We start from the raw sequence: 21,717 nt of genomic DNA on the forward strand, positions 1-21,717 counted from the left end.
TTCCATGCCTATACAATTTCAATCTACCCCTTCCATTATCAAGAATCATTATCACCTATCATGTCGTTAAGTATCCATCACCAGAATGAATGTACCAGTTCGAGGTTGACTATAGTCCTGGTTCCCAATCAAGGAGCCCAACTCTCCACAGAAGCGCAGAGAGCTACGCTCCGTCCTCATCCGTAATACGGATGGTGCCTTCGTTACCAATTCCACGGGACCAGAAGCCGTCGAGGTAGAGGGTCCTGCATATATTAGCATAAGAACTCTTAATACACTCTAGGTGCAGACAACAGGGAATGGCAACTCACGTTCCAGCTGCACTTTCATATGCAATCAAAAGCCAGTAGCCCAAAATACCCTGAGAGAAGATATCCAGGATAGCAAAGAGAACAGTCTCAGCATCGACGTTCAACTTGAGCGCGATGCCACCAGCGGCGAGGACACTGTCATCGTCAACAACACGATTCGCAATAACCCGAGGGGGGAGAGTGCATACATCGGATACAAAACTTTAACCAACAACGTAGCCCCCGCAACCGTCCCATAGAACCTCCTCCTCTGCGAATCCTTGCTACTCGCCGCCCTTGACCCATGAATCCCAACCTGATAAACCGTCACCAAGTAACCCACACAACTAACCACAAACCACACCCACTTGACTCTCGCATTATCCGTAAACGTGCCCAGCAGTCCCGAAGAAAGCATGACGAGATCCGCTACGATGGCGACGAGTAGGTGTGCGCCGGGGAGGCCGGATAAGAGGGCGAGGTTGATGAGCATGAGCGGGTTGGTGATGAACCAGTTTACGTAGCGCAGCCAGAGAATCTGGCGGTAGTGATGCTCGGTTGTGTCGGGGACGTGTTTGTGGGTGTGGGAGAAAATGGAGTGGTTCCAGGTTAGGCCGGCGCCAGTTGCAAGTGCCATGTAGGTGATGAAGGAGACGGTAGTGGTTATGGCGACGAGGGTGTGGAGGATGCGTTTGGACTGGTTCGGTTAGTGATTGTGTGGATTGGGTTGATATTTGGGAACGTACCAATGATGCCCTAGAAGCTAGCACGTAGAAGACGAGGGACGAAAGCGCCATGAGCACGGTGACGACCCTATTCAATTAGCATTTCATTCATCTGGTGCTTGAGTTAACTCACCATAATGTCCTCTTCCCCGTCGCATGGATCTCCTGCAACACAGCACTAGGACCCGGGATAACCGTAGGAACAGGCCCTACCGACGGACTCGATGTCGGAAGGGGGGGAAGCGTGCTGCTGGCGAATGATTCAATCATGGTCGTTGTATACAGCTCGATGATACTGATTAGAACAGTGATTCTGAATCTGTAAGAGAAGAGATTGAGTGCAATTAAAGGAGTACATCGTATTTAGAGAAGTACAGGATTACAGCGGAAATCGTCATCCTGACTTCGACGTTGTCGTCATGGATCTCACGCGGAATCGGTATCTAGCATTATCCATGGTAAAGATTCATATCTCCCAATAGAAGGCAGTGTATTATGTGGGAGTAGAGAAAATGCAGGTATTGAGGTGCACAATGTGTTGTCGAGTTCGTCATTTGATGCTACATGGAGGAGTTGTTGCCTCCGCTACAGACAGCCGCATTAGGATTATGGATGCGGATTCTGATTTAATTGTATCCAATCTGTAACTTTTGATTCCGGTCTAGAATAGGAGAAAAGAATAATATGATACAAATGAATAAGAACGCTATGGTACATAGTCACATAAATCTAAAATCCAAACTCATACTCATGCAGCGTTGGCATCAAATTCACGAACAACCTCGTCGCACCGATCGCATAATTTTTCCTCTTCCTGTTCCGCTGTTGGCGATTCCGGCACAGCATAGCGCCAGCATCGAGGACACTTCGCTTGCTGCGGCGTGTACACATACACGGTCCCCTTCTGGCCACTAGGCAGCTCAAACTGCTCCATGTAATGCCATTCAGCATTTTGGATGCTGGAAAGAACAGGCTCACTCTGTGCACTCAAAGTCACGGAGGAAACCACGAACAGGTCAGGGAGCTCGGACAGGTATCGCTGGAGAACCGAGTCGGTGACGTTTTCACCCGCGAGGACGATGTGGACGAAAGATTGTAGAGATGAACCTAGCTCTTTCTTGCCTCGTGCAGTTTCCTGTACCGTCTTGATCACTGAATGAACGGCCATAATGTCTTGGTAGTCAGTCTCGAGAGCAGGGCTCTGCCATTCGGGTGCGGGAGCGGAAATGATGCGCTTCATGGGGTGATCGCATTGCGACCTAACAGCCTCAGGAGCATGTTCCCAGGTCTCTTCGACGAGCATCGGCGTAATCGGAGCAAGTACCTCCTGCAGGTAGTTGTAGATGTGGAACAGCGTCGTCTGCGCGGCGCGTCTGCTGGCGCTATCCTCTCCATACGTGTAAAGACGGTCCTTGACAGATTCCATGTAGAACGCAGAGAATTCGAGGTTGGCCCATCGGTTGATAGCATTAACGGCCCTGTAGAACTCGAAATTATCACAGGCTTTTTGGCTAGCGACCACCATATCAGATAAGTGCATGAGCGCGATCTGGTCAACCTTCTGCAGCTGATCGTACGGGAGAATACGGTCCATGCGGAAATCCGCAAGGGCTCCGAGAAGAAGCTTGAAGGTGACACGGTACTTATGCAGACTGGTGTTGACCGTCTGGAGGACCTGTTTCCCAACAACCACATCCCTCGTGTAGTCACTGCTAGCAACCCACATGCGAAGCGCGTCAGGACCAAGAGCATCGTAGACTGAGACCGCGTTCTCTGATTGCTTCTTCTTGCCCTTCTTTTGCTTGAGCGGTGGCAGGAGGGTTCCGTTCATGATGGCTTGCGGTTCCACCACGTTGCCAATCGACTTGCTCATCTTGCGACCGTCTTCGTCAAGGGTGAAACCATGGGTAATCAGGTTTTTGAATGGCGCAGTGGGAACACTCGTCTGTCCCGAAGCAAGCTGGTGTGCGATGTAGGTGAGCAATCCTGACTGGAACCAGCCACGGTGCTGGTCGGTTCCTTCGAGGTAAACATCCGCAAGATGACCCTTATCCTGTGCGAGTCCGTCGATTTCAGTCCAACTGGTACCGCTGTCAAACCAGACATCCATGGTGTCCGTTCCACGTCGGTAACCAGAGCCAGAAGCATCCCGCAGGGTTGCAGGAATCCATGCCACATCATTCGCATCGTCTGTCCACCAGGCATCGACACCGCGCTCATCAATCACAGACATGATGTGCGATACACTGTCCTTGCTAAGCACAGCTTCGCCCGTGTCGCGGTGGTAGAGTGCAGGAATTGGGACACCCCATGCACGTTGACGAGAGATACACCATTCGCTACGGTTCTTGACGAAGTTCTCCAGCCGTTGCTTTCCAGGCTGAGGGAAGAAGTGGACGTCTTGCAAAGCCTTGACAGCACTGTCGCGAATGTCTCCAACATCGGCGAACCATTGCTCGGTAGCTCTGATGATGATCGGGAGTTTAGAGCGCCAGTCGTACGGGTACTTGTGCTCGTATCGATGCTGCGCTATGAGTTGGCCCTGCGATTCAACATATTCCAGAACAGCGGCATTCCCCTCTCCAAGGACATTTTTGCCACTCAATCTACTATGATCGATAGGCATGGCCTCGTTGGTGAATTCTCCGTGATCATTGACCGGGGCAAACGCGGCAATTCCATGAGACGCACAAGCTTCGTAATCATCCATACCATGTCCAGGAGCGCAGTGAACGAGTCCAGATCCAGAATCCGCAGTCACAAAGTCCGCTGCAATCATGGGCTGAGCCTGAGCATCTCGTCCCTTAAAAAGTGGCCGGTACGTAGTCCGATCTGCCAGTTCCGAACCAAGGATAGACGGGACGATGACGGACAAGTCTTCCTTCAGAATATTCTGAAGGTATTCTAACCGAGATTGTGCAATGAGAAGATACCCGCGTGTGTCAGACTCGACGATCGTATACTCCAGAGATTCGTGAACCGCAATCACAGCATTGGCTGGCAATGTCCAAGGTGTGGTTGTCCAAATAACAGCACTGACCTCCTTGTCGCAAAGCAAAGGATTCTGCGCCAAGTGAGGCGGGAGCGAAACGAGCGGAAACTTAACCAGAGCAGCCGTAGACACATGGTCATCCTTGTACTCCAATTCAGCTTCTGCCAGCGCCGTACCAGTAGACGGAGACCAATAGACCGGTTTGAACCTTCGATAAATCAAGCCTTTGTCAACCATTTCACGGAAAACGCCCAATTGCCTCTTCTCAAACTCCTTATCCATAGTTTTCCAATGACTCTCCCAGTCAGCCATGACACCGAACCCGCGGAATCCCTTCATCTGCTCTTTAACCGTCTTCCCGGCCAATTTCCGCGCCTTGTTGCGAACCACCGCCGCACTGACTGGCCCATTGGCCACCATCCCAGCATCTTTCTCGCCCTGTAGTGCCTTAAGCTCGATAGGTAGCCCATGACAGTCCCACCCAGGAACATAGCGCACTCTCTTCCCCCGCCCCAGGTGCACTCGACAGATAATGTCCTTGAGGATTTTATTCAGCGCATGACCGATATGAAGTTCGCCATTCGCATACGGGGGTCCATCGTGAAGGACGAAGGGTCGGTCAGCGGGTCGTTCATGGCGTTGCCAGGCGTATAGCTCATCGGTGCATCGTCGTAGGTATTTTGCTTGATCGGCCGGGGACACGCGCGCCGGGAACGTCGACTTGGGGAGCTTGAGTGTCGACGACCAGGACCGTGTGAGCGTCCGCGGCAGTTCCGGCATACTACCTCTGAAGAAGCATGTCCTGTTCAGAACGGCGCTGCTGTTTGGAAATGGTCTCCGGCTCTTTGGCGGAGAAGAGCGGGCAATCTTCACTATGTGGGTAACGATACGTAATATTACCATTCTTGGACAAGAAATGGCCAAGAAATGGTGTAATGCTATTACATGTATTATTACACCAGGAGCGATTTTGATGCTTGAATTGTATAAGAACATTATTACATTGGTAGTACCTTATAGTAGAAAATGGTAGTGCTGGCCGATAAAATCTCTAAACGCCTGCCACGGAAACATTACTCCAAAGGATGATCAATAAATCGTGACGCAGCTCACTGCGCCGTTCTTCATGACTTCAAATAGAAGCCCAGGAAATCCAAACAACTCGGTATTCCCTAGACCACCATCCTGGCTATCGCCGCCGGCTCTCGGTCCCCGGCCGGTACTTTCTTCCCAGCCGCCGAGAAACTCAACGCTGCTTTCTGGGCTGTCGCCCCAGCCGCGATTCAACACCATTGGACGTTGAAGCGCCCGCTCCTCTGTAGCGCTCGCGTACGATCCCTTCCAGACGTCCCTGAGCCGTGATGAGATCTCGTCGTAAGGTGTCTCTGAAGTCACAGAATCACCATGTGCATCAAAGTAGATAGTCCAGCGACTGCGCCGATGGCGGTTGAATGGATACGAGCCCGGGACGTTTCCATGTAGGATAATCTTTGTGACAACCAGTTGAGACGATGGAGTGGGAGGTGCTGGATCAGATAGATCGGACCCCGGAAATGCAGGGCCAGGCGTGGTAGGGTAGCTGATAAAAGCATCAAATCCATGGTGGAAATAATTGTAGAAACATTCTGTGGGCATTGAGGAAGGGTCCAAGGTTTCCCCATGGGAAATTTCCTCGTCAGAATCATCAGTCACGCTGTTGTTCGAAGACTGGTCGGTATCAGTAACATCAATCCCTCTGGCTGGGGATGAACTCATATGCAAAGCATCTGCACGACCGCCGCTGCCTGCAGCACGGTGGATTGAGATCCTTCGATCATTCTTACGATAGATAGCATCTGGCGGCCCAAATTCTGCGATCAAATCTTGGGGAGTGGTCTCAGAGAGTGAGATGTATGTGGTAGGAGTTGATCTTCGGATGATTTCAATCTTCCCAGCTCCCAATACATTAAACTCCTCGATCTCATCCGGAACCGCTTCCCTGTTCTTCCCGACCAGTGCTGGAGAACGAGGATACTGAGGCGGCTGTGTGAACAATTTGGACCTGGATTCCGGCCACGATGAGCCCTGGTAGATCGCCATCGATGTGGCGGGCAGTGCTGCTGAGGATGAGAGCAATGCTACAAAGTCACATTGGTCCGAATACGCCGAGTTCTGAAGCGGGAAGGAGAACGCGACCCCAGGATACGAAAGCACATAAGTGCCATAAGGAGTGTGAGAGGCTGGAGGTATGTATTCTCCCGGATACGAGGGACCGAAGAGACGATTGTAGACATGACGAAAGCTAGGACCCTGTTGGGATGGCGATTGCTCCTTTGTGCCCTTGACCACATCTTGATTCTTGTAAACCATCGATATCTTGGTGAAGTCGAGTACCTCAATCAGACGCAGTCTCTGGTCAGGGCCATCGAATCGTAAGCGAAGACCATTCGACGGAAGCTGTAAGACAACTGGCTTTCGCAGGGGATCTGAAGACGAGTATGCCAGATCGATTGCGGGGTATGTTTGGGGATGGGCTTTAACACGACTGAGAACATTGTGAAGGGAAGCTCCCAAGGCTATTTGATCCTAAGCTGTCAGTCTACTTTCCCAGACGCGTATATAGTATCGGAGAGAGGCTTGCTTATGAATCCCAGGCCCTTTCCAGGGTAGATCTGGGCCTGCGCCGAAGCTCTGGAGGAGGTCATATCGATAATGTCCGGGCCGTTATCAGGGCCAGCTGGAGCAGAACAAGTCCATGCAGCAGCAAGAGCTGTAAAGGATCGGTCAATATATAAAATATAAAAGCCTCAGGTCTCAAAAAAAGATGTCTACAAAATCACGATGACGATGGCTCAGAAGTCTTTCGTTTAAATGTATGAGGAGAACGTCAGCTGGCGATAAGGCAGAGGGTCATGTGATGAGGGGGCATGACCCCCTAAAGCATTGGCCGTCATGTGACACGTGTGCGGAGACCGCTTTTTGTTTACATTTTCCGTTTTGAGAATTCGGAGCACAACATCCACCACGGCGAAACTTCTTTACTTATCCCACAATCTGTACAATATATGTCGGTGTTGTAATTATCTTTGAATTCTTGCAATTATACTTGCGGACACTGAACCTGCGGACGTTTTTAAATTGTTACCATGGCTGGCCCCCAACGGCCTGCCTCTGGTCTGCCCACGAGACGGAGCGCGCTACGACCACCTACCAAACGAACAACCTCAACCGCTACCGATAAATCGTCCTCTTCTGCTTCTTTGACTAGACCGTCTAGTAATGCGCGCGCGCTGAAGTCGCCGAGTGAACCGTCCAGCGTCGTGAGCAAGAGAAAGGAGAGAGATTTCGAGCGGGAAATCAACGAGGACACTAGTATCCGTGTTGTCGTGCGATGTCGTGGTCGGAGTGAACGCGAAGTCCAAGAGAACAGTGGTGTGGTGGTCTCGACAGAAGGCGTTAAAGGGAAGTCAGTAGATCTGTCAATGGGACCGAACGCGGTGTCGAATAAGACGTACACGTTCGACAAGGTCTTCTCTCCGGCTGCTGATCAGACAATTGTTTATGATGATGTCGTCCTTCCAATCGTCAACGAGGTAATTCACTCGACAGAGATACAAAGGGGTCATTCAGCTAACGGGAGGTTCAGATGCTTGCGGGTTACAACTGCACCATCTTTGCATACGGCCAAACCGGAACGGGAAAGACATATACAATGTCCGGTGACATGACAGACACATTGGGCATTTTATCTGACAATGCTGGCATTATTCCACGCGTTCTGTACTCATTGTTTAACCAATTGAAGGACACAGATAGCACCGTAAAGTGTTCATTCATCGAATTATACAATGAAGACCTGCGCGACCTACTATCGTCCGAAGACAACTCGAAGTTGAAGATTTACGAGAACGAGAAGAAGGGTCAAAATGGGAGTACCATGGTTCAGGGAATGGAAGAGACCTACATTGATTCAGCGCATGCCGGTATCAAGCTGCTCCAGCTTGGTAGCCACAAGCGCCAGGTTGCTGCGACCAAGTGTAACGACCTGAGTTCGCGCAGTCATACCGTTTTTACAATAACAGTGTGCACCAAGCGAACGACAGAATCGGGCGAGGAATATGTTAGCCCTGGAAAATTAAACCTAGTCGACTTGGCTGGAAGTGAGAACATCCAACGCAGTGGTGCTGAGAACAAACGTGCAGCGGAGGCTGGGTTGATTAACAAGAGCTTGCTCACACTGGGCAGAGTAATCAATGCGCTTGTGGACAAGGGTGGCCATATTCCCTATAGAGAATCGAAACTCACGCGTCTGCTGCAAGACTCTTTGGGAGGGCGAACGAAGACTTGCATTATCGCCACGGTCTCAACGGCGAAAACGAATCTTGAGGAAACGATATCGACCCTGGATTACGCCTTCCGAGCCAAGAATATTCGCAACAAACCGCAGATCAACTCCATGATGTCCAAGAAGACTCTTCTACGAGAGTTCACTTTCGAGATTGAGAAGCTCAAGGGAGAGCTTATCGCCACAAGACATCGAAATGGCGTTTACATGACCCCCGATGCGTATGAGGAGATGACTATGGAGAACGAGTCTAGAAGGATAGTCAACGAGGAACAGCGAGCCAAGATTGAAACTATGGAATCGAGTTTGCGCCATAAAGTCCAGGAGCTCTTTACGTTGACCAGTAACTTCAACAACCTGAAGAAGGATAATGAGGAGACGCAGGCCGCCCTCAACAATACCAACGATGTCCTGGAGAAGACGGAAATAGTTCTCAATGACACTAAAGCGATCCTTGAAGAAGAGGAAATGCTCCGAAAAGCTCACCAAGATACCGAGGAACAGCTGAAAAATGTTGGAACCGGACTAATGTCGACACTAGGAAGCACTGTTAGGGACGTGGAGGGCTTGCATGCAAAAATTCAGCGCAAGACCGACTTGGCAGCACTCAACCAACAATCCTGGAAAACGTCTAGCGGCGAAGTTTCCGATGTTACAAAGCAAATCGACTCTCGGGTGGGAGCTTTCCAGGATCAACATTCGACGCTCGTGGAGGCCATCTCGAACCGGATCAGCCAATTTGTCGAAACTGAATTGAAAAATGTGCAGTCGAGCCAGTCGCAGCTTGAAGCCTTCAGCTCATCGTTCGACAAAGCAGAGGTAGAGGCTACAGCCCAGACCGCCGGCGCACACGACGAAATGAACGAGGTACTCGAGGAAATCAAGGTTTTACGTGAAGAAGTCAAGGGTCGAGTCGGTGAAGGGCTGAATGGCCTGTCGGCTGCAGCTGCTCGTATTTCCAAGGAGGTTCTTGGCGAGTTTGCTGACTTCCATGCTCAGGTGAGACCGGCCGTTTCCATACGAATAAAATGGTGCTTACTGACAGGCACAGCTCTATGAATCGTACAGCACCCTTGGCAAGGATATGAAGTCCATGTTTGACGGTGTCGTGAACCATCTTCATGAACAAAAGACTGAAATCAGTCAGCTGCGATCGCAACTTCAGCAGGCCAATCGGGAGACCATCGAGGCCAACCGCAAGGCTTCGTCTCAATTGGCACAATCTATGGAAGAAGAGAATGCAACTGCTGAAGCGGAGCGGGACCAGTTGTTGTCCCAGATTAAGGCCCTGATGGATGAATCACGACAAAGACAATACGGCCGCATGAAGAGCAAGTTTGACGGCGTGAGAGCAGATATCTCGTCCTCTGGCGATGCGCTGGAGCAAGCGACAACCCAGCATGACCGCCATGTTGATGAGTGGGTGTTCAAGACGGAGCAATTCGCAAAGGACGTCACCGCATCTCGGGACGAGGTCAAGACGAAGATGCAGAACGACTGGGAGGTAAGAGACATAAATACTCATCTTTTAGCCCATGTTCATGCTTACCCTGTTTGCTATAGGCATTTGACCATCGCAACGCATCTATCCAAAAGGTCACTGAGTCCGTGCATGAGGAAACTATCCGTATTGTCGACGCCCAGATGAACGACATGGGCAAACAGATGGGCGCATTAGATGATTTCGTGGCCAAGGCACGATCGCAGAATGGCCGCTTTCATGAAGCACATCTGGACAGCTTGACCAACATGGCGTCCAACGTCCGTCAATCGTATTCGACCGTCCAAAATCAAGTGGGAGGATTCGGTGAACGGGTTGGTCAGCTACAGAACGACACTGCTCAGGACAAAGACAGTCTCTTGGAAGCCGCTGCACCTCTGACAGACGAGGTCCGGAACCCCCTGTCGGAGCTGCGCATGAACATCCAAGCTCGCTCACTGAAGGAATACGTCGCTACCGGGATCACTCCACAAAAGCGCCCTTACGAGTACCCAACATCCCTGCCCCAAACCGAATCCCACGAGGCCCTCATCGCAAGACTCCGGAACTCAAAGCAGCTCAAAGACCTCCCATTCGGCGGTGAAGACAAAGTCACCCCCCTAAACAGCTCTTCACCCACAGCCTCACCATCCAAAGGCTTCGTATACAATGACGCTGAGGATGGGGTAGAAACAGAGCCACCTGCCCCCACTTCCGCCCCTATCACCACTACTCCTTCCAACACAGGACTTAGGGAAGTCGATGCAAACATCGTCGCCAGAGCTGCCGATGAAGCCACCCTCGGCCTTTTCTCATCGGTAAAACTTTCAAATTCGGAGGGTGAGCATCATCGCCCCGAGTCGTCGGACGAACCGCCGTCTAAACGACACTGCTCTGACGCTGTGGTCGCGGATAGCAAACTTCCGCATAAGGCACCTAATAGGAAGATGGCGGTGGTGATGGAGGGTAGGGAGAATGTAGCTCCGTCTCCTGCGACGCGGGCTTCGCGAAGACTAAGGGGTCGTCCTTCTATGACTGGTTAGGTGTGGGTCTTTTTCGTGTTTGTGTTTCGTGGCTATTGATTCTTTTTGGTTATCGGGTCAAAAGCTTTTGGTTTATACCCCGTGGTTTTTTCTTTTTTTTTTGTTTGGCGTTTCTGCTGCAAGCTCTATAGAATGTGGTTTAACTGGCGTTTTGATTTACGGGTTATCTCTTTTGTTCTTTTCTTCGATGGTCGTGGTTCTTAGATACCTTATTTGCCTGTTCAATGCCTACTTTTTGCGATTGTTTTTATCAATATGCTCTCCTCCTGAAGTAAAAGTGTTTGCCAGAGATCTATGTCCCGTAAATTTTAGTAATATTGGGTCTGCTCTTAATTTCAACTACCTTGTTTCTCCCGTGCTGCGTGTTGTATTCACGCATCGAGCTTCACCAGGTGCATCGGATCGGGGCTCAAGATTCCCTGGCGGCTCCTGCTCTGTCGTTCCTGCCGTAGTATTATTATCATTATCCGCACTCTGTTGATCTCCAACATGATCCTGTTCTCCCGCTCCATCTCTTTGCTGCTGTTCCATATCCGATTCGTGATGCATATGTTCCCCAGCTTCTATCACCTGCCTAAGCTCACTCATCCGCTTCGCAAACTGGTCCATCATGTCTTCCAGTCGCTGACTTCCCCGTTCTTTATCCTTCTCTTTCAAAGCCGTACTCGGTGATAGCCCGGGCGTGCCATGGATTTTGAGCATCAGTCCTCCGTTGAGCGGTTTTTCGCCTGACGTGTTGTTCTCAAATGTTGGGGCCGGGACTAGCTCGGTGTTGAGGACTTGCCATGCGGGGGTAAGGCTTTGGGCTGAGGTGACCGTGAACTGGGGAGTTTGTTGCTGCGGTTGCTGGTTCCGCTGCTGTGGAATGGCTGCCGGGTTCGTTGCAGGCGAGGTTGAGATGGAATTGGTGCCGCCAGCGTTATTCGGATTCGTGTCTGTCCTGGCAGTCGGTTCTACATCAAGAATGATATAGCTATCCCGCACCCCGGGGATGGGAGGTGGTAAAAGAGTGTCCTTTCTCAGACCCGATAGCTCATCCTCTTCATTGTAGCGTGATCCGTCTTCGCCGCTTTCGCCTTGCCGTGACGAGGTTGGTCTTTTTCCGCCGGTAGAACTATCCTGCTCTGACTCTAGTGACCGTACAGCAGCCTCGGTCAAGATATCCGTGTCGTCATCGGAGAAGATGTAGTGGACTGTTGGATGATGGTATTCCCCCGTGTTTGCGTCCTCGACCAAGGTGAAGAATGGTTGGAAGGGTTGGCGGTGGCCGGTTGGAATATCTGCGATGCCATCATTCTCGTATTGAAGGTTCTCTATTTGATCTAGATAGGTTTGCTGGTCGTGTTCCGGTGGTTGTGTCGTGGGAGGTCGGTCGATGGTCTGAGGGCGGGAAGCTGGTGATCTCGAAGGGTCGCGGACGAATTGCCTGGGAGATGAGGATAGGGAGGGAGTTGCAGCGTTGGTGTAATGCTTTGGAAGTGACATCTCCGCGGCTGCGAGACTACATGGTCAGAAAGAGAAGGGAAAAGGAGGATGCCGTGGTAGTGTAGTAGTGATGATGGTTGGAGCTGTTGGAGATCCGATCTTATCGATAAGAGTCAGGTGATTTTCCTACTATGCAACTCTTCCTTCCAATCACGCTATTCTTATCTCTACTAGGGTTACTCAGTAATTTCGGAACAAATTCATATTTTTATAGTCCACAGATGGTCCAGAACATCGTTTTCCTGCAGCAACCCGTCATGCTTCACAATCTGGCCGTTTCCTAATCTCCAGCTTTGCCTCTGGGTTATTCAACATCTCAACCCCATCTCCACAACCTTTGGCTTGACACTATCTAGAATTCTGACATCATAAGTCAACATAATCTTGGCCAGAGCGATCTTGACTTCGTTACTAGCAAAGAGCCTCCCCACGCAGATTGGCTTCCCAATCCCGAAAGCGATATGCTCCGGACTGATGGAAGCGAGTGCTGCCCCAGCATTGCCGGATTGGCGTAGACGAAGAAAACGGTAGCCGTCGTAGGCGGAATGGTTAAGATAAACAGTGGGATCCCACATCATGGGCGAATCAACAGCAATGTTGGTTCCGCGGGAAATAGTCATGCCATTTGGGAGGACGATATCTCGCATGGCTTTCGCTCAAGATTGGCTGTAGGATGAGAGTTTCAGTACTTCGAAACAGGAATAAATGTGGTATAAGTGGCCATATACCCAATATTCCAGGCTTCAGCCGTTGGGTCTCCTTGATTGCACTGTCCAAATGCTGCATCTTGAAAACACCCGCAGTTGTCCATCCGCTTCCCTCAATAGCATTATTTGCTTAATCTCTTATAACTGGAATCAGTTCTTGGTGCATGCAGATATCCAGGAGAGCCTGTTTGGACAACTCAGGGGTTGTGTGCATTGCACTAATTGCGAATGCTACTTGTGCAGCAGCGGCATCATAGGGGCGTCCCGCGGCTATCTCCTTGAGCGATTCGATGGTATTATTGAACTTTTCTGCTTTGTTATTTCAATAGAAATGGCTAGAACGCGTGTCCTGTGGTCGAAAGTTGGCTGCAACATACGACGAGCGAGACGCAATTGTTGACGGCATGTTCTAAGCTCTGGCAAGAACCAGTGAACGAGTGGGCGAAGGAAAGCGAGCCAAGCGCAAAGTGATTGAACCCCAATGAACGTATTCAAGTAGACGTGAGAATCAGCCCCTGCCATTCAGCATCATAAGCTAGTCGAAGGCCGACAAAGACGGATGCTGATATCCGTCCAATGAAGCGAATTCCGTGTTGAGGCCAATCAACAGTGTGCCAATCTTACGAAATTCAGTCAAGAGATCAGTCACAGAGAGACGGGACATACCATCAAAATCTGTCCAAATTTCTCTCAGGGCCTCTGTAAGGTGTTCATGAAACAATTCACACTCTAATATGATCAGTTAAACTCCGTCTTGACAAGTAGCCCCGGAATTTCACATACGACTATCCTGGTTCGATTTCTTCTTGGTTGCATCGAGGATTTTCTTGGGATCAGTGACGATACTCTGTCCTTTCATTCCAGAATATGCAGCAAAGTATTCCTTTTTGTATCGTCAGTTTCCGTATCATTTCGGCGCAGGGAGTTTCAACGTACGTCATGTAAAAGCACGTGATGGTCTAGATCTGGGCAGTTCTTCAATCATTCTGTATAAGATGCTGGAAGAATTACTCGAGAACCAAGGCTAGTTATAATGCGAAATGGACCGTTGAATTGAATAATAACAGGTTAGATACCGTATTTCTTTCAGGGGATTAATTGGCCTTCCGAAATATTTTCTAATTAAGCCCCTAGCATCCGATATAAATTCTGCATGAGCTTTTCTCAATGTTATATCTCCGGAATAGGAGTTGATAGTTGGGATTGCCAGGCTTCCCATCCAACGCCATGTGAGAATAGCAAGGATGCCCAAGAGGACTGTAGGGAGGATGTTAACGATGGAGAACTCTTTGTCGAGGAAACCGACTGTGTGAGATTGAGAATATGCCATTACTGCTCACGGCTATCGGGGCCTAGCAGTCGATTGTAACTAATACATTATTATTGTTGTTCAAGCAATGTGTTTGAATATGAATATACACCACTAGTAAAGGCACTAGCATTATGAAATGATTCATCTCGATTGGACAGCGGCTACTATCCCCTTGCTTGCTGATCAGAATAGTATCCCGACAATAGTTCTAACTCGAAAGGAAAGGCCTTAGGAGTAAGATATCTTCGGCTAACGGGTAGATTGACCCCATGTTGCATCTAACGATAATACTTGCGCATAATGCGTTCGAGCGCTTCTTTCCGCTGCATTTCTGCTTGAGTTTGCATTGTTGTCATTTAAGATAAGAGCATAACATTCAAGAGGGTATCATGTCTATAAGCCTTCAAACGCCTTCATCCTGGTAAGCCATATGCATCATACTTGTATGTCCTGAGTAGTGTCCTGAGTGATGTCTTGGGTGTTTTGACTAGCGTTTCCGTCTTCCTCGTTTCCTTTCCACTCGAATTCTACAGATGGTCAGCATCCAGTCTAAACCAGACGATTCGCATACATACTTTGTCTGCACATTGGGCAAAGACCCTTGGAAGCCTCTTGTTGGATCCAGGTCATCAGACAATGCTACAATCACCGTCAGTGAAAACAGTCTGGTCCTCGCGACACGGACGGTTCACGCACCATATGGAAAGAATGGCCACACTTTCCAAGTACTGTAGAGCGTTAGCATTCGCTATCATTCAGCTCTATAGAGGTTACCACGTACACAGCGCGCAATCATCACCAGGAAATTTGCAGGTTGGGCAGGTACCGTCGAACTGAACGCGACAGATACCACAGACATCGTCGTCGGGCATATCCCAACGCCAAGTTGCAACGGCGTTCCACTCTTTGAACGTGACCTTCATTTTCGCGGGTATATGTATATAAGCCTGAAGATAGAGTCGTTGATAGAGAGTTTGTCCAGGTACTGATAGGAGTTGTGGGTTCATAATAATCCGAACTCCGCATTTCTCCCCGCCTCATCGTCCTCTTTATCTCTCTTCTTCCTACTACAACACCTTCTCTCTCACCGTGCTCATTTAACGTCTGCCAGGGCTTAATCTATTCGTCGTGGATGACGCGATTCTTAGGGTCGATTGGCGGCATGTAAATACTATAAATTTACTTGGTTTTCCGTCTTCTATCCCACTGTGACTATGGCTTCCTCGGCTCTCCGCACCTCTGTCCCTTCGCCAACTCGCTTTGTACGCTCGACTATGTCTCAATCTCTGCGACAACCGGCCCAATGTCGCCAGGTCTCCTTCTCTTCGTATCTGGTTACGCCCAAGGAGCTCAATGAAGCTCTTCGGAAGAACCCGGCCACAAGAATCTCGACGTCGCCGCGCGTTGTCCCTCTCTGCGCCGCCTGGTTCATGCCCAACGACCCCGAGGGTCGCAAGGGAATTGACGCTTTCCAGAAGAGTCGCATACCCCAGGCGCGCTACTTCGACCTGGACGGGGTCAAGGATACCGAGTCGCCGTATCCGCACATGCTCCCCACTTGCGAGACCTTTGCGGAAGCGATGAGCAACTTGGGTATACGTCGCGACGACAATATCGTGGTTTATGATACTGAGGAATTGGGGCTTTTCAGTGCTCCTCGTGTGGGCTGGACCCTGCGAGTGTTTGGTCACCCTAACGTGCATGTGCTTAACAACTACCGCCTGTGGGTTCGTGAGGGATACCCGACGGAGACTGGAGAGCCTGCGCCAGTGGAGGAGACCAAGTACCCCGTTCCCAACTATGACGCGAAACTCGTGATGCCATACTCGGAGTTGAAAGAGATCGCCAAGGAGCATCGGAAAGAGGGTTCCAAAGAGGCGGAGATCTTGGATGCACGGCCCTACGGTCGCTGGGCGGGGACTGACCCCGAGCCCCGGCCTGAACTGTCATCTGGACATATCCCCGGATCGAAGAGCTTGCCTTTCCCTGAATTGCTTGATCCCGAGACCAAGACCATGCGACCCGCGGAAGAACTTCGCAAGGTGTTTGAAGAGCGCGATATTGATGCGTCCAAATCAATTATCAGCTCTTGTGGCTCCGGTGTGACTGCTGCCATCATTGAGACAGCTTTGCATGTGTCGGAGTATGGGAACCCGAACCTTCGGAGGGTGTACGATGGCAGCTGGACGTGAGTTCCCTATGTTTCACATTTGATATACCTGCAATTGCTAACTGGCCGAAGTGAGTGGGCACAGCGCGTGAAGCCGGCGGACGGTCTCATCCGCAAGGCGACTTGATACCATACCTCTTTTACGATCTCGATCTTCATTGTTTCATGGCAAAGATGGATTCTATGACACGATGTTCATCTTCTTTGCGCGTATTTATTTTCCAGGTTACTTTGGTATCAAAGGGCAGATCTGTTTCGTTACATAGAAGCGTTCGGCATCTAGATAACCATGTTTTCAACCACTGTACAGAAGTACATAGAACGAAGAATGTCTACTCATTTCAATTGATTGAATGTAAGAATGTACCGACGTGCTTCAAGGGATGTATTTGTAACTTGCCTGTTGTATAGTTAGTTTTGTAGTTATAGCCTCCGCTTAGTCATGTCTTGGTCACCTTGAAGGCATCGCAGTGACTCCAAGAACCTCATCCCTCTTCAGACTCCTGTTACCCATCATCCAGAGATCGCAAAATGTTGCAGATGAGTGTCTTTCTTTATATTGCTGTCTCCGGTAGCGAGTAGTCAGCGTGACTTCTTCTCTCTCTTTGATCAATGCCCGTCGACTGCCCCCACATCTTCCAGATCTCTCGACCCTCCGCCTCCAAACCTCCTTCGTGGGTTCCCAGCATCCCACTGCCCAGTGTTGCCTGCGCTCGCAGTCGCAGCCTTCGGATTGAGCTGCCTGGTGTAGGGGCTGCCTTATTATCTCTACTTTATTCTTACCTGGTCGTCTTTTCCATCCTGCGACTATCCACACCAACACAAAACTCTCCTTTTGCCATCCGTCATGCCGACCGGACGTAAGGTCTTCCACTGTGCTGTGGACGAAACCGCCTTGACTACCAATATCAGTGAAATCAAGAAATGGACTACGAATGGTTCTATCACCCTGGTAGTTCCTCTGTACAGTATGTTGAAAGTCCCTTTGTGAGAGGTGGGGAAATAGTCGTCGTGATCTGTGTGCTGATCCGGGATTCTTTTTTTTTTTCTTGTTTAGCCCTCGAACGTCTCCATGCGCTGAAACGAGCCGGAAGCCAAGTTGCCATCAACGCCCGCGAAGCCGTGCGCTTTCTCGACCGTGTCACCTCGGGAAAGGATAACATCGCCGCTGAACGAGTCGTTTTGCAGGGTCCGATGGAGCAGTATGAACGATGGGAGGACGCGGAGAAGTTCTTCCTGCCAGAATTCGAAGAAGAGCCCGAGGCGATCGATCACGGAGTGAACGGCGATGGTCATGTTTCGCCAGAGAAGCGAGCGCCGGACAGCACCAAGGATAACAAGAGAAATGGCGCTTCTGGATCTGACGATTTGTCCCAGATGCTTCTCAACAAGTTGAACTTCAAGAAGGATTCCGATGCCGTTTCGACCACCTCCGCCGGTACACATAGTGGCCCTGCCTCCCGAACGTCCTCGCGAAGCTCCCGAACCAGCCCGGAATGCGCCAACTCCCACGGTGATGTGAACGGAGAAGGATCGAAGCCAAACAGAGCGGCCCACGTAAATGGACACCAGCGCACCGCTTCGGAAACGGCCATCCCAACGGTCCCCCTTGTTCTCCGACCGCTGCTTAGCGCCATCCTTTGGCGACTGCACGATGGACCCGACGCATCCAACGTGGCGAAGAGCTGCATCCTCATATCGAACGACGTCGTGGTTCAATCCTGGGCTCAAAAATTCGGCATCGGAGTGAAAAACATCCACCAATTGCGGACATCGATCCAATACGAGGAACGAGAATACAAGAACCGGTGCAAATACGTCGAGAAGACCCAAGGTGCTGGTCCTGGTGCTGCTGCCGAACCTAAGTCGCTTCTATCCTATGACGATGAAAGTGAAGAAGATGAGCTGGTCTTTGTTCCTCGCGGCCGTGGAAAGGGAACTGCCACAAAGAGCGGAGGTTCAGGTTCACGTAGCAGCAACCGCAAACCGGCGCCCTCGAAAAATGTCGCACCACCTCTGGAGGAGACGATGGAAGTCCCGACAGCCCCCATTGATCCGGATTCGTTCAGTCGGTCCATTGGTGGCGCTGTCAAGCAGCCGCAACAGACCGTTGATCTTAGCACACAGGCTGGAACCTCGCAGGGTCTAGCAAGGCCCTCTCGCGGAGGTCGCCGGGGCGGCCCTCGCGGTGGTCGTGGAAACGGTCGTGGTCGCGGCAAGCTCTGGGTTCCTTGAAGAACACGGAGGGGGGCTTATCAGTGTGCAAGCAATTGATGAGCCAATCTATTGCCGAATGCTTTTCTCCTTCGTCTTTTCTCTTCCCCAGGGGCTGGAAACAACAGTCGTTGCTATTCGCCGCAGAAAATGTATCGAAAATCCCCGTCTTGCGATCCGTCTTGCCAGGGCTGCAACTGAATCCGATCTGCCAACCGGTGATAGTATGGAGTTCTCTCTCTCTGAATGGAACGATATGCGACTCTAGACAGATGGACGCGAATCGGATACGGCGCAGTCAAAGGACATTGACTAGTTTTCCATGGAGTAGTCTGAGGGTCATGAGATATGTTTGACAGGGGTCGTCAGAAGAACAAGGCTGGAACCATGCCAGATAATCTACGGACAAGTGTCTCCGGCCGGATTTGTTGCTTTCATTGTCCCCCTCGTGAGGGTATCAGAAATCAGCACGTTTTTCTTTTTGGGAATCGCCTACTTACGGAGTATTGCTCTGCTACTGTTGGAAGGGACTTGCTCTAGTCTCGCTTTTCACGTGTCTACACTGCTTTACAGTTTACAGTTTAAAGTTTTATAAGCCTCAAAAAGAAAAAAAATATTTAGAGAAAGTGAAGAGGGGTGAGGGTTATCGTGGCAGTCGTTGCTTTTACTACTCGTTTTCTTCTCAGTCGCTCGTTTTGTATTGGTTTTTACTGAATTGGGCCATCAAATAAGCTAGAATGTCAGGAGGATGGTGTTCAATGAAACATACTATTGACTCTTAGTTATCCACTAAAAACAAACCAAATCAATGACGCTTTCGCCTCACGGGAAGCCTCCCCGAGGCTGTTTGATGTATGATCGGCTGCCACCTCGCCTCCGCATTTCACCTGACCTCGTCATCGACATCATTGGCTTCTGCATTTCTCTCCTCTGACACTTTACCTCCTTATCTCCTGTTATTTCCTCCTGAGAATCTTCATCTAACCTGACACATGCACGGACATTGCTTGTGTATATAAGCATCACACTACCCTGTGAATATCATCTAGCACATACATCCACACAAACACTCTTATCTCCATTCTACATACAACTACACCAGCAGTGCAAGAGCAAAATGGCCGACATCGACCAAACCTCCCTCGCCGCCTCCTCCATCGAGCGCCGCGACTCCCTCGAGAAGCATCTCCAGCACCGTCCTGACCCTGAGGATCTGCGCAACAGACATATCCTTGTTGATACGAATATGGCTCCGTATGCCGTTGCCCCTCACCTCACATCAATTAATTAAAAATGATTGTATGGGGCGATGTGATGCTGATAAGTGCAGATCTTCGGCAACGGCCTTCCCAAGTACCCTGGAACGTCGACATACCTCGGATAGTTTGCAGAGACATCTTGAACAGAGGCCTGAGAGAGAAGAGTTGGTTGAGCGTGAGCTTCCCTTCCTTTTACCTACCATCCCTCATAAACAATTGACGTGGTGCTAATGAATGGTGGTTGTGAACAGGAAATATCCTCCCTTCTGTAAACGCAGCTCCAGCCCTCCAGGCTCAAGCACGCGAATTGGAAAAACACATGCGTGCGGACACTCTCGAGCAAAAGATCCAGAATCGGCCGCAGCCGGAGATGCTTATTGCGCAGGGGATTCTGGACGAGAGTGAGGATCCTAGGAGTCCTACCTATTAAGTCCTTGTGTCCCTGTATACTCCATACTCTGTATGGGGTGGGGTTGACAAGATTTTATGAGTTATGATCGTTTGTTTCGGGTTTTGTTTCATGTGCTTTAGGTTAGATTGTTAAATACAATACTTGAGAGGTTAATAGCTCTCCACGTCAACCGCGTGCGACAAATCCGGCATCCACCCAGCTGGCCGTTCGCTTCCACGGACCAGAATCCCATAAGCAGCTTTCTCGACCTTTTCCACGCTAGACTGCATAACGTCCATCTTCTTCCCCAAGTCACGGAGCATATGATGCCGACGGGGAACACTAAGCATCTCAAATAACGCCCGCATGGCCCGTAGATCAACCACAAGCCCAGCCTGCGACTCAGGAAGCATCCTCAATTCACCCTCAGCCCCACCCTCCCCCTTATTCCCCTTCTGTTTCTCCTGATTCTTCGCAGAAGTCGCTGCCCCCGACGACAGCCCCGTAACCGCAAACCTCATTATCTCCCCGGTCAAATCAAACAACCCCATCAAATAATCCTCCTCCGTAACAAGCACCTCCCTCGGCAGTTGCGCCTGCACCTCCTCCTTCGTAATAATTTCCTGTGTCAGGATGTAATGGTGGAACGACAATGCTTCGATGAATTCCTGGATGCCGGGACTGATGTTGCGTTGGTAGCGCCAGGTGTTTACGGCAATGAGGTCGGGGGCTAGGGAGGTGAAGAGGGAGTGGATTTGGTCGAAACGGGTGGTTGTTTCTTTGGCGATGGTGGGGGGGAGGAGGGATTTTATGGTGCGGGTCCTGTTTTTGTTATGGTTGATGTTTCTGGATATTGGGGGGGGAGGGAGGGTTAGGCGTACCGCTGTAATGAGAAGATACTAGACATCATTAGCACACACTGAAAATCATAGGTAGAAGGGGACTAACATCTTCTTGCTTAATGCCGTGATATCCCTCGACGTCTTGATAATCCTCTCTCTGCGATCATGGTGCTCGTCCAATTCATCGCGAAACGTCCCGAAGATCGAGAGCACTTTGCCCGACGGTTCGTCCATTGCTGGGTTTGTGTTATTGTTCTTGGCGGTGCTAGTGAGCTTGGTTTTGTCGACGAGTGGATTTCCTTCCCAGGAGCGTTTTGTGCCGGTCATGTCACGGTGAATGGAAGGAGTAGTGTCAATGAGTGAATGCTGGACGCGATGTCGCCGGCTCGTCATTCTTGCGCGCGGGGCTAACCGCTTCGAGGTGATTATCTGATAAGATAGGAGTTAGATGGTGGGTATGTTTGATATTGAGCCGTTAGAACA

General features: G+C 50.3%; 12 protein-coding genes across 12 annotated transcripts; 4 read left to right on the forward strand and 8 right to left on the reverse strand.

Moving 5' to 3' along the window:
* Positions 1 to 163: 163 nt before the first annotated feature.
* On the reverse strand, positions 164 to 1,285 carry ACHE_70636A (opsin family protein; the record flags this gene model as incomplete). Its single annotated transcript, XM_043282991.1, has 5 exons — positions 164 to 245; positions 312 to 446; positions 500 to 987; positions 1,037 to 1,103; positions 1,149 to 1,285. 5 exons carry the CDS (start codon positions 1,283 to 1,285, stop codon positions 164 to 166), a joined length of 909 nt encoding a protein of 302 aa, XP_043140315.1.
* Positions 1,286 to 1,763: 478 nt separating this feature from the next.
* Positions 1,764 to 4,787, reverse strand: ISM1 (isoleucine--tRNA ligase ISM1; the record flags this gene model as incomplete). The annotated part of the gene is made up of 1 exon (XM_043282992.1): positions 1,764 to 4,787. The coding sequence occupies one exon, from the start codon at positions 4,785 to 4,787 to the stop codon at positions 1,764 to 1,766; it is 3,024 nt and encodes a 1,007-aa protein (XP_043140316.1).
* Positions 4,788 to 5,096: 309 nt separating this feature from the next.
* On the reverse strand, positions 5,097 to 6,691 carry ACHE_70638A (UPF0183 domain protein; the record flags this gene model as incomplete). The annotated part of the gene is made up of 2 exons (XM_043282993.1): positions 5,097 to 6,562; positions 6,628 to 6,691. 2 exons carry the CDS (start codon positions 6,689 to 6,691, stop codon positions 5,097 to 5,099), a joined length of 1,530 nt encoding a protein of 509 aa, XP_043140317.1.
* A 441-nt stretch (positions 6,692 to 7,132) lies between these two features.
* Positions 7,133 to 10,854, forward strand: CIN8 (putative kinesin family protein (BimC); the record flags this gene model as incomplete). Its single annotated transcript, XM_043282994.1, has 4 exons — positions 7,133 to 7,579; positions 7,633 to 9,330; positions 9,383 to 9,835; positions 9,895 to 10,854. 4 exons carry the CDS (start codon positions 7,133 to 7,135, stop codon positions 10,852 to 10,854), a joined length of 3,558 nt encoding a protein of 1,185 aa, XP_043140318.1.
* Positions 10,855 to 11,193: 339 nt separating this feature from the next.
* Positions 11,194 to 12,339, reverse strand: ACHE_70640A (uncharacterized protein; the record flags this gene model as incomplete). The annotated part of the gene is made up of 1 exon (XM_043282995.1): positions 11,194 to 12,339. One exon carries the CDS (start codon positions 12,337 to 12,339, stop codon positions 11,194 to 11,196), a length of 1,146 nt encoding a protein of 381 aa, XP_043140319.1.
* A 308-nt stretch (positions 12,340 to 12,647) lies between these two features.
* Positions 12,648 to 12,986, reverse strand: ACHE_70641A (uncharacterized protein; the record flags this gene model as incomplete). Its single annotated transcript, XM_043282996.1, has 1 exon — positions 12,648 to 12,986. The coding sequence occupies one exon, from the start codon at positions 12,984 to 12,986 to the stop codon at positions 12,648 to 12,650; it is 339 nt and encodes a 112-aa protein (XP_043140320.1).
* A 551-nt stretch (positions 12,987 to 13,537) lies between these two features.
* On the reverse strand, positions 13,538 to 13,905 carry ACHE_70642A (uncharacterized protein; the record flags this gene model as incomplete). The annotated part of the gene is made up of 3 exons (XM_043282998.1): positions 13,538 to 13,665; positions 13,713 to 13,775; positions 13,830 to 13,905. 3 exons carry the CDS (start codon positions 13,903 to 13,905, stop codon positions 13,538 to 13,540), a joined length of 267 nt encoding a protein of 88 aa, XP_043140321.1.
* An 888-nt stretch (positions 13,906 to 14,793) lies between these two features.
* Positions 14,794 to 15,365, reverse strand: APC11 (anaphase promoting complex subunit 11; the record flags this gene model as incomplete). The annotated part of the gene is made up of 4 exons (XM_043282999.1): positions 14,794 to 14,885; positions 14,934 to 14,997; positions 15,055 to 15,086; positions 15,140 to 15,365. The coding sequence occupies 4 exons, from the start codon at positions 15,363 to 15,365 to the stop codon at positions 14,794 to 14,796; spliced, it is 414 nt and encodes a 137-aa protein (XP_043140322.1).
* Positions 15,366 to 15,572: 207 nt separating this feature from the next.
* ACHE_70644S (sulfurtransferase) lies at positions 15,573 to 16,655 on the forward strand (the record flags this gene model as incomplete). Its single annotated transcript, XM_043283000.1, has 2 exons — positions 15,573 to 16,546; positions 16,601 to 16,655. The coding sequence occupies 2 exons, from the start codon at positions 15,573 to 15,575 to the stop codon at positions 16,653 to 16,655; spliced, it is 1,029 nt and encodes a 342-aa protein (XP_043140323.1).
* Positions 16,656 to 17,375: 720 nt separating this feature from the next.
* ACHE_70645S (uncharacterized protein) lies at positions 17,376 to 18,763 on the forward strand (the record flags this gene model as incomplete). Its single annotated transcript, XM_043283001.1, has 2 exons — positions 17,376 to 17,496; positions 17,586 to 18,763. 2 exons carry the CDS (start codon positions 17,376 to 17,378, stop codon positions 18,761 to 18,763), a joined length of 1,299 nt encoding a protein of 432 aa, XP_043140324.1.
* Positions 18,764 to 19,859: 1,096 nt separating this feature from the next.
* Positions 19,860 to 20,431, forward strand: ACHE_70646S (RPEL repeat-containing protein; the record flags this gene model as incomplete). The annotated part of the gene is made up of 3 exons (XM_043283002.1): positions 19,860 to 19,996; positions 20,073 to 20,176; positions 20,253 to 20,431. The coding sequence occupies 3 exons, from the start codon at positions 19,860 to 19,862 to the stop codon at positions 20,429 to 20,431; spliced, it is 420 nt and encodes a 139-aa protein (XP_043140325.1).
* Positions 20,432 to 20,562: 131 nt separating this feature from the next.
* Positions 20,563 to 21,561, reverse strand: ACHE_70647A (translin family protein; the record flags this gene model as incomplete). The annotated part of the gene is made up of 3 exons (XM_043283003.1): positions 20,563 to 21,214; positions 21,274 to 21,291; positions 21,341 to 21,561. The coding sequence occupies 3 exons, from the start codon at positions 21,559 to 21,561 to the stop codon at positions 20,563 to 20,565; spliced, it is 891 nt and encodes a 296-aa protein (XP_043140326.1).
* Between the last annotated feature and the right edge of the window lie 156 nt (positions 21,562 to 21,717).

This window comes from Aspergillus chevalieri, chromosome 7 (genome assembly GCF_016861735.1).
Source record: "Aspergillus chevalieri M1 DNA, chromosome 7, nearly complete sequence".
Taxonomy (NCBI): Eukaryota; Fungi; Ascomycota; class Eurotiomycetes; order Eurotiales; family Aspergillaceae; genus Aspergillus; species Aspergillus chevalieri.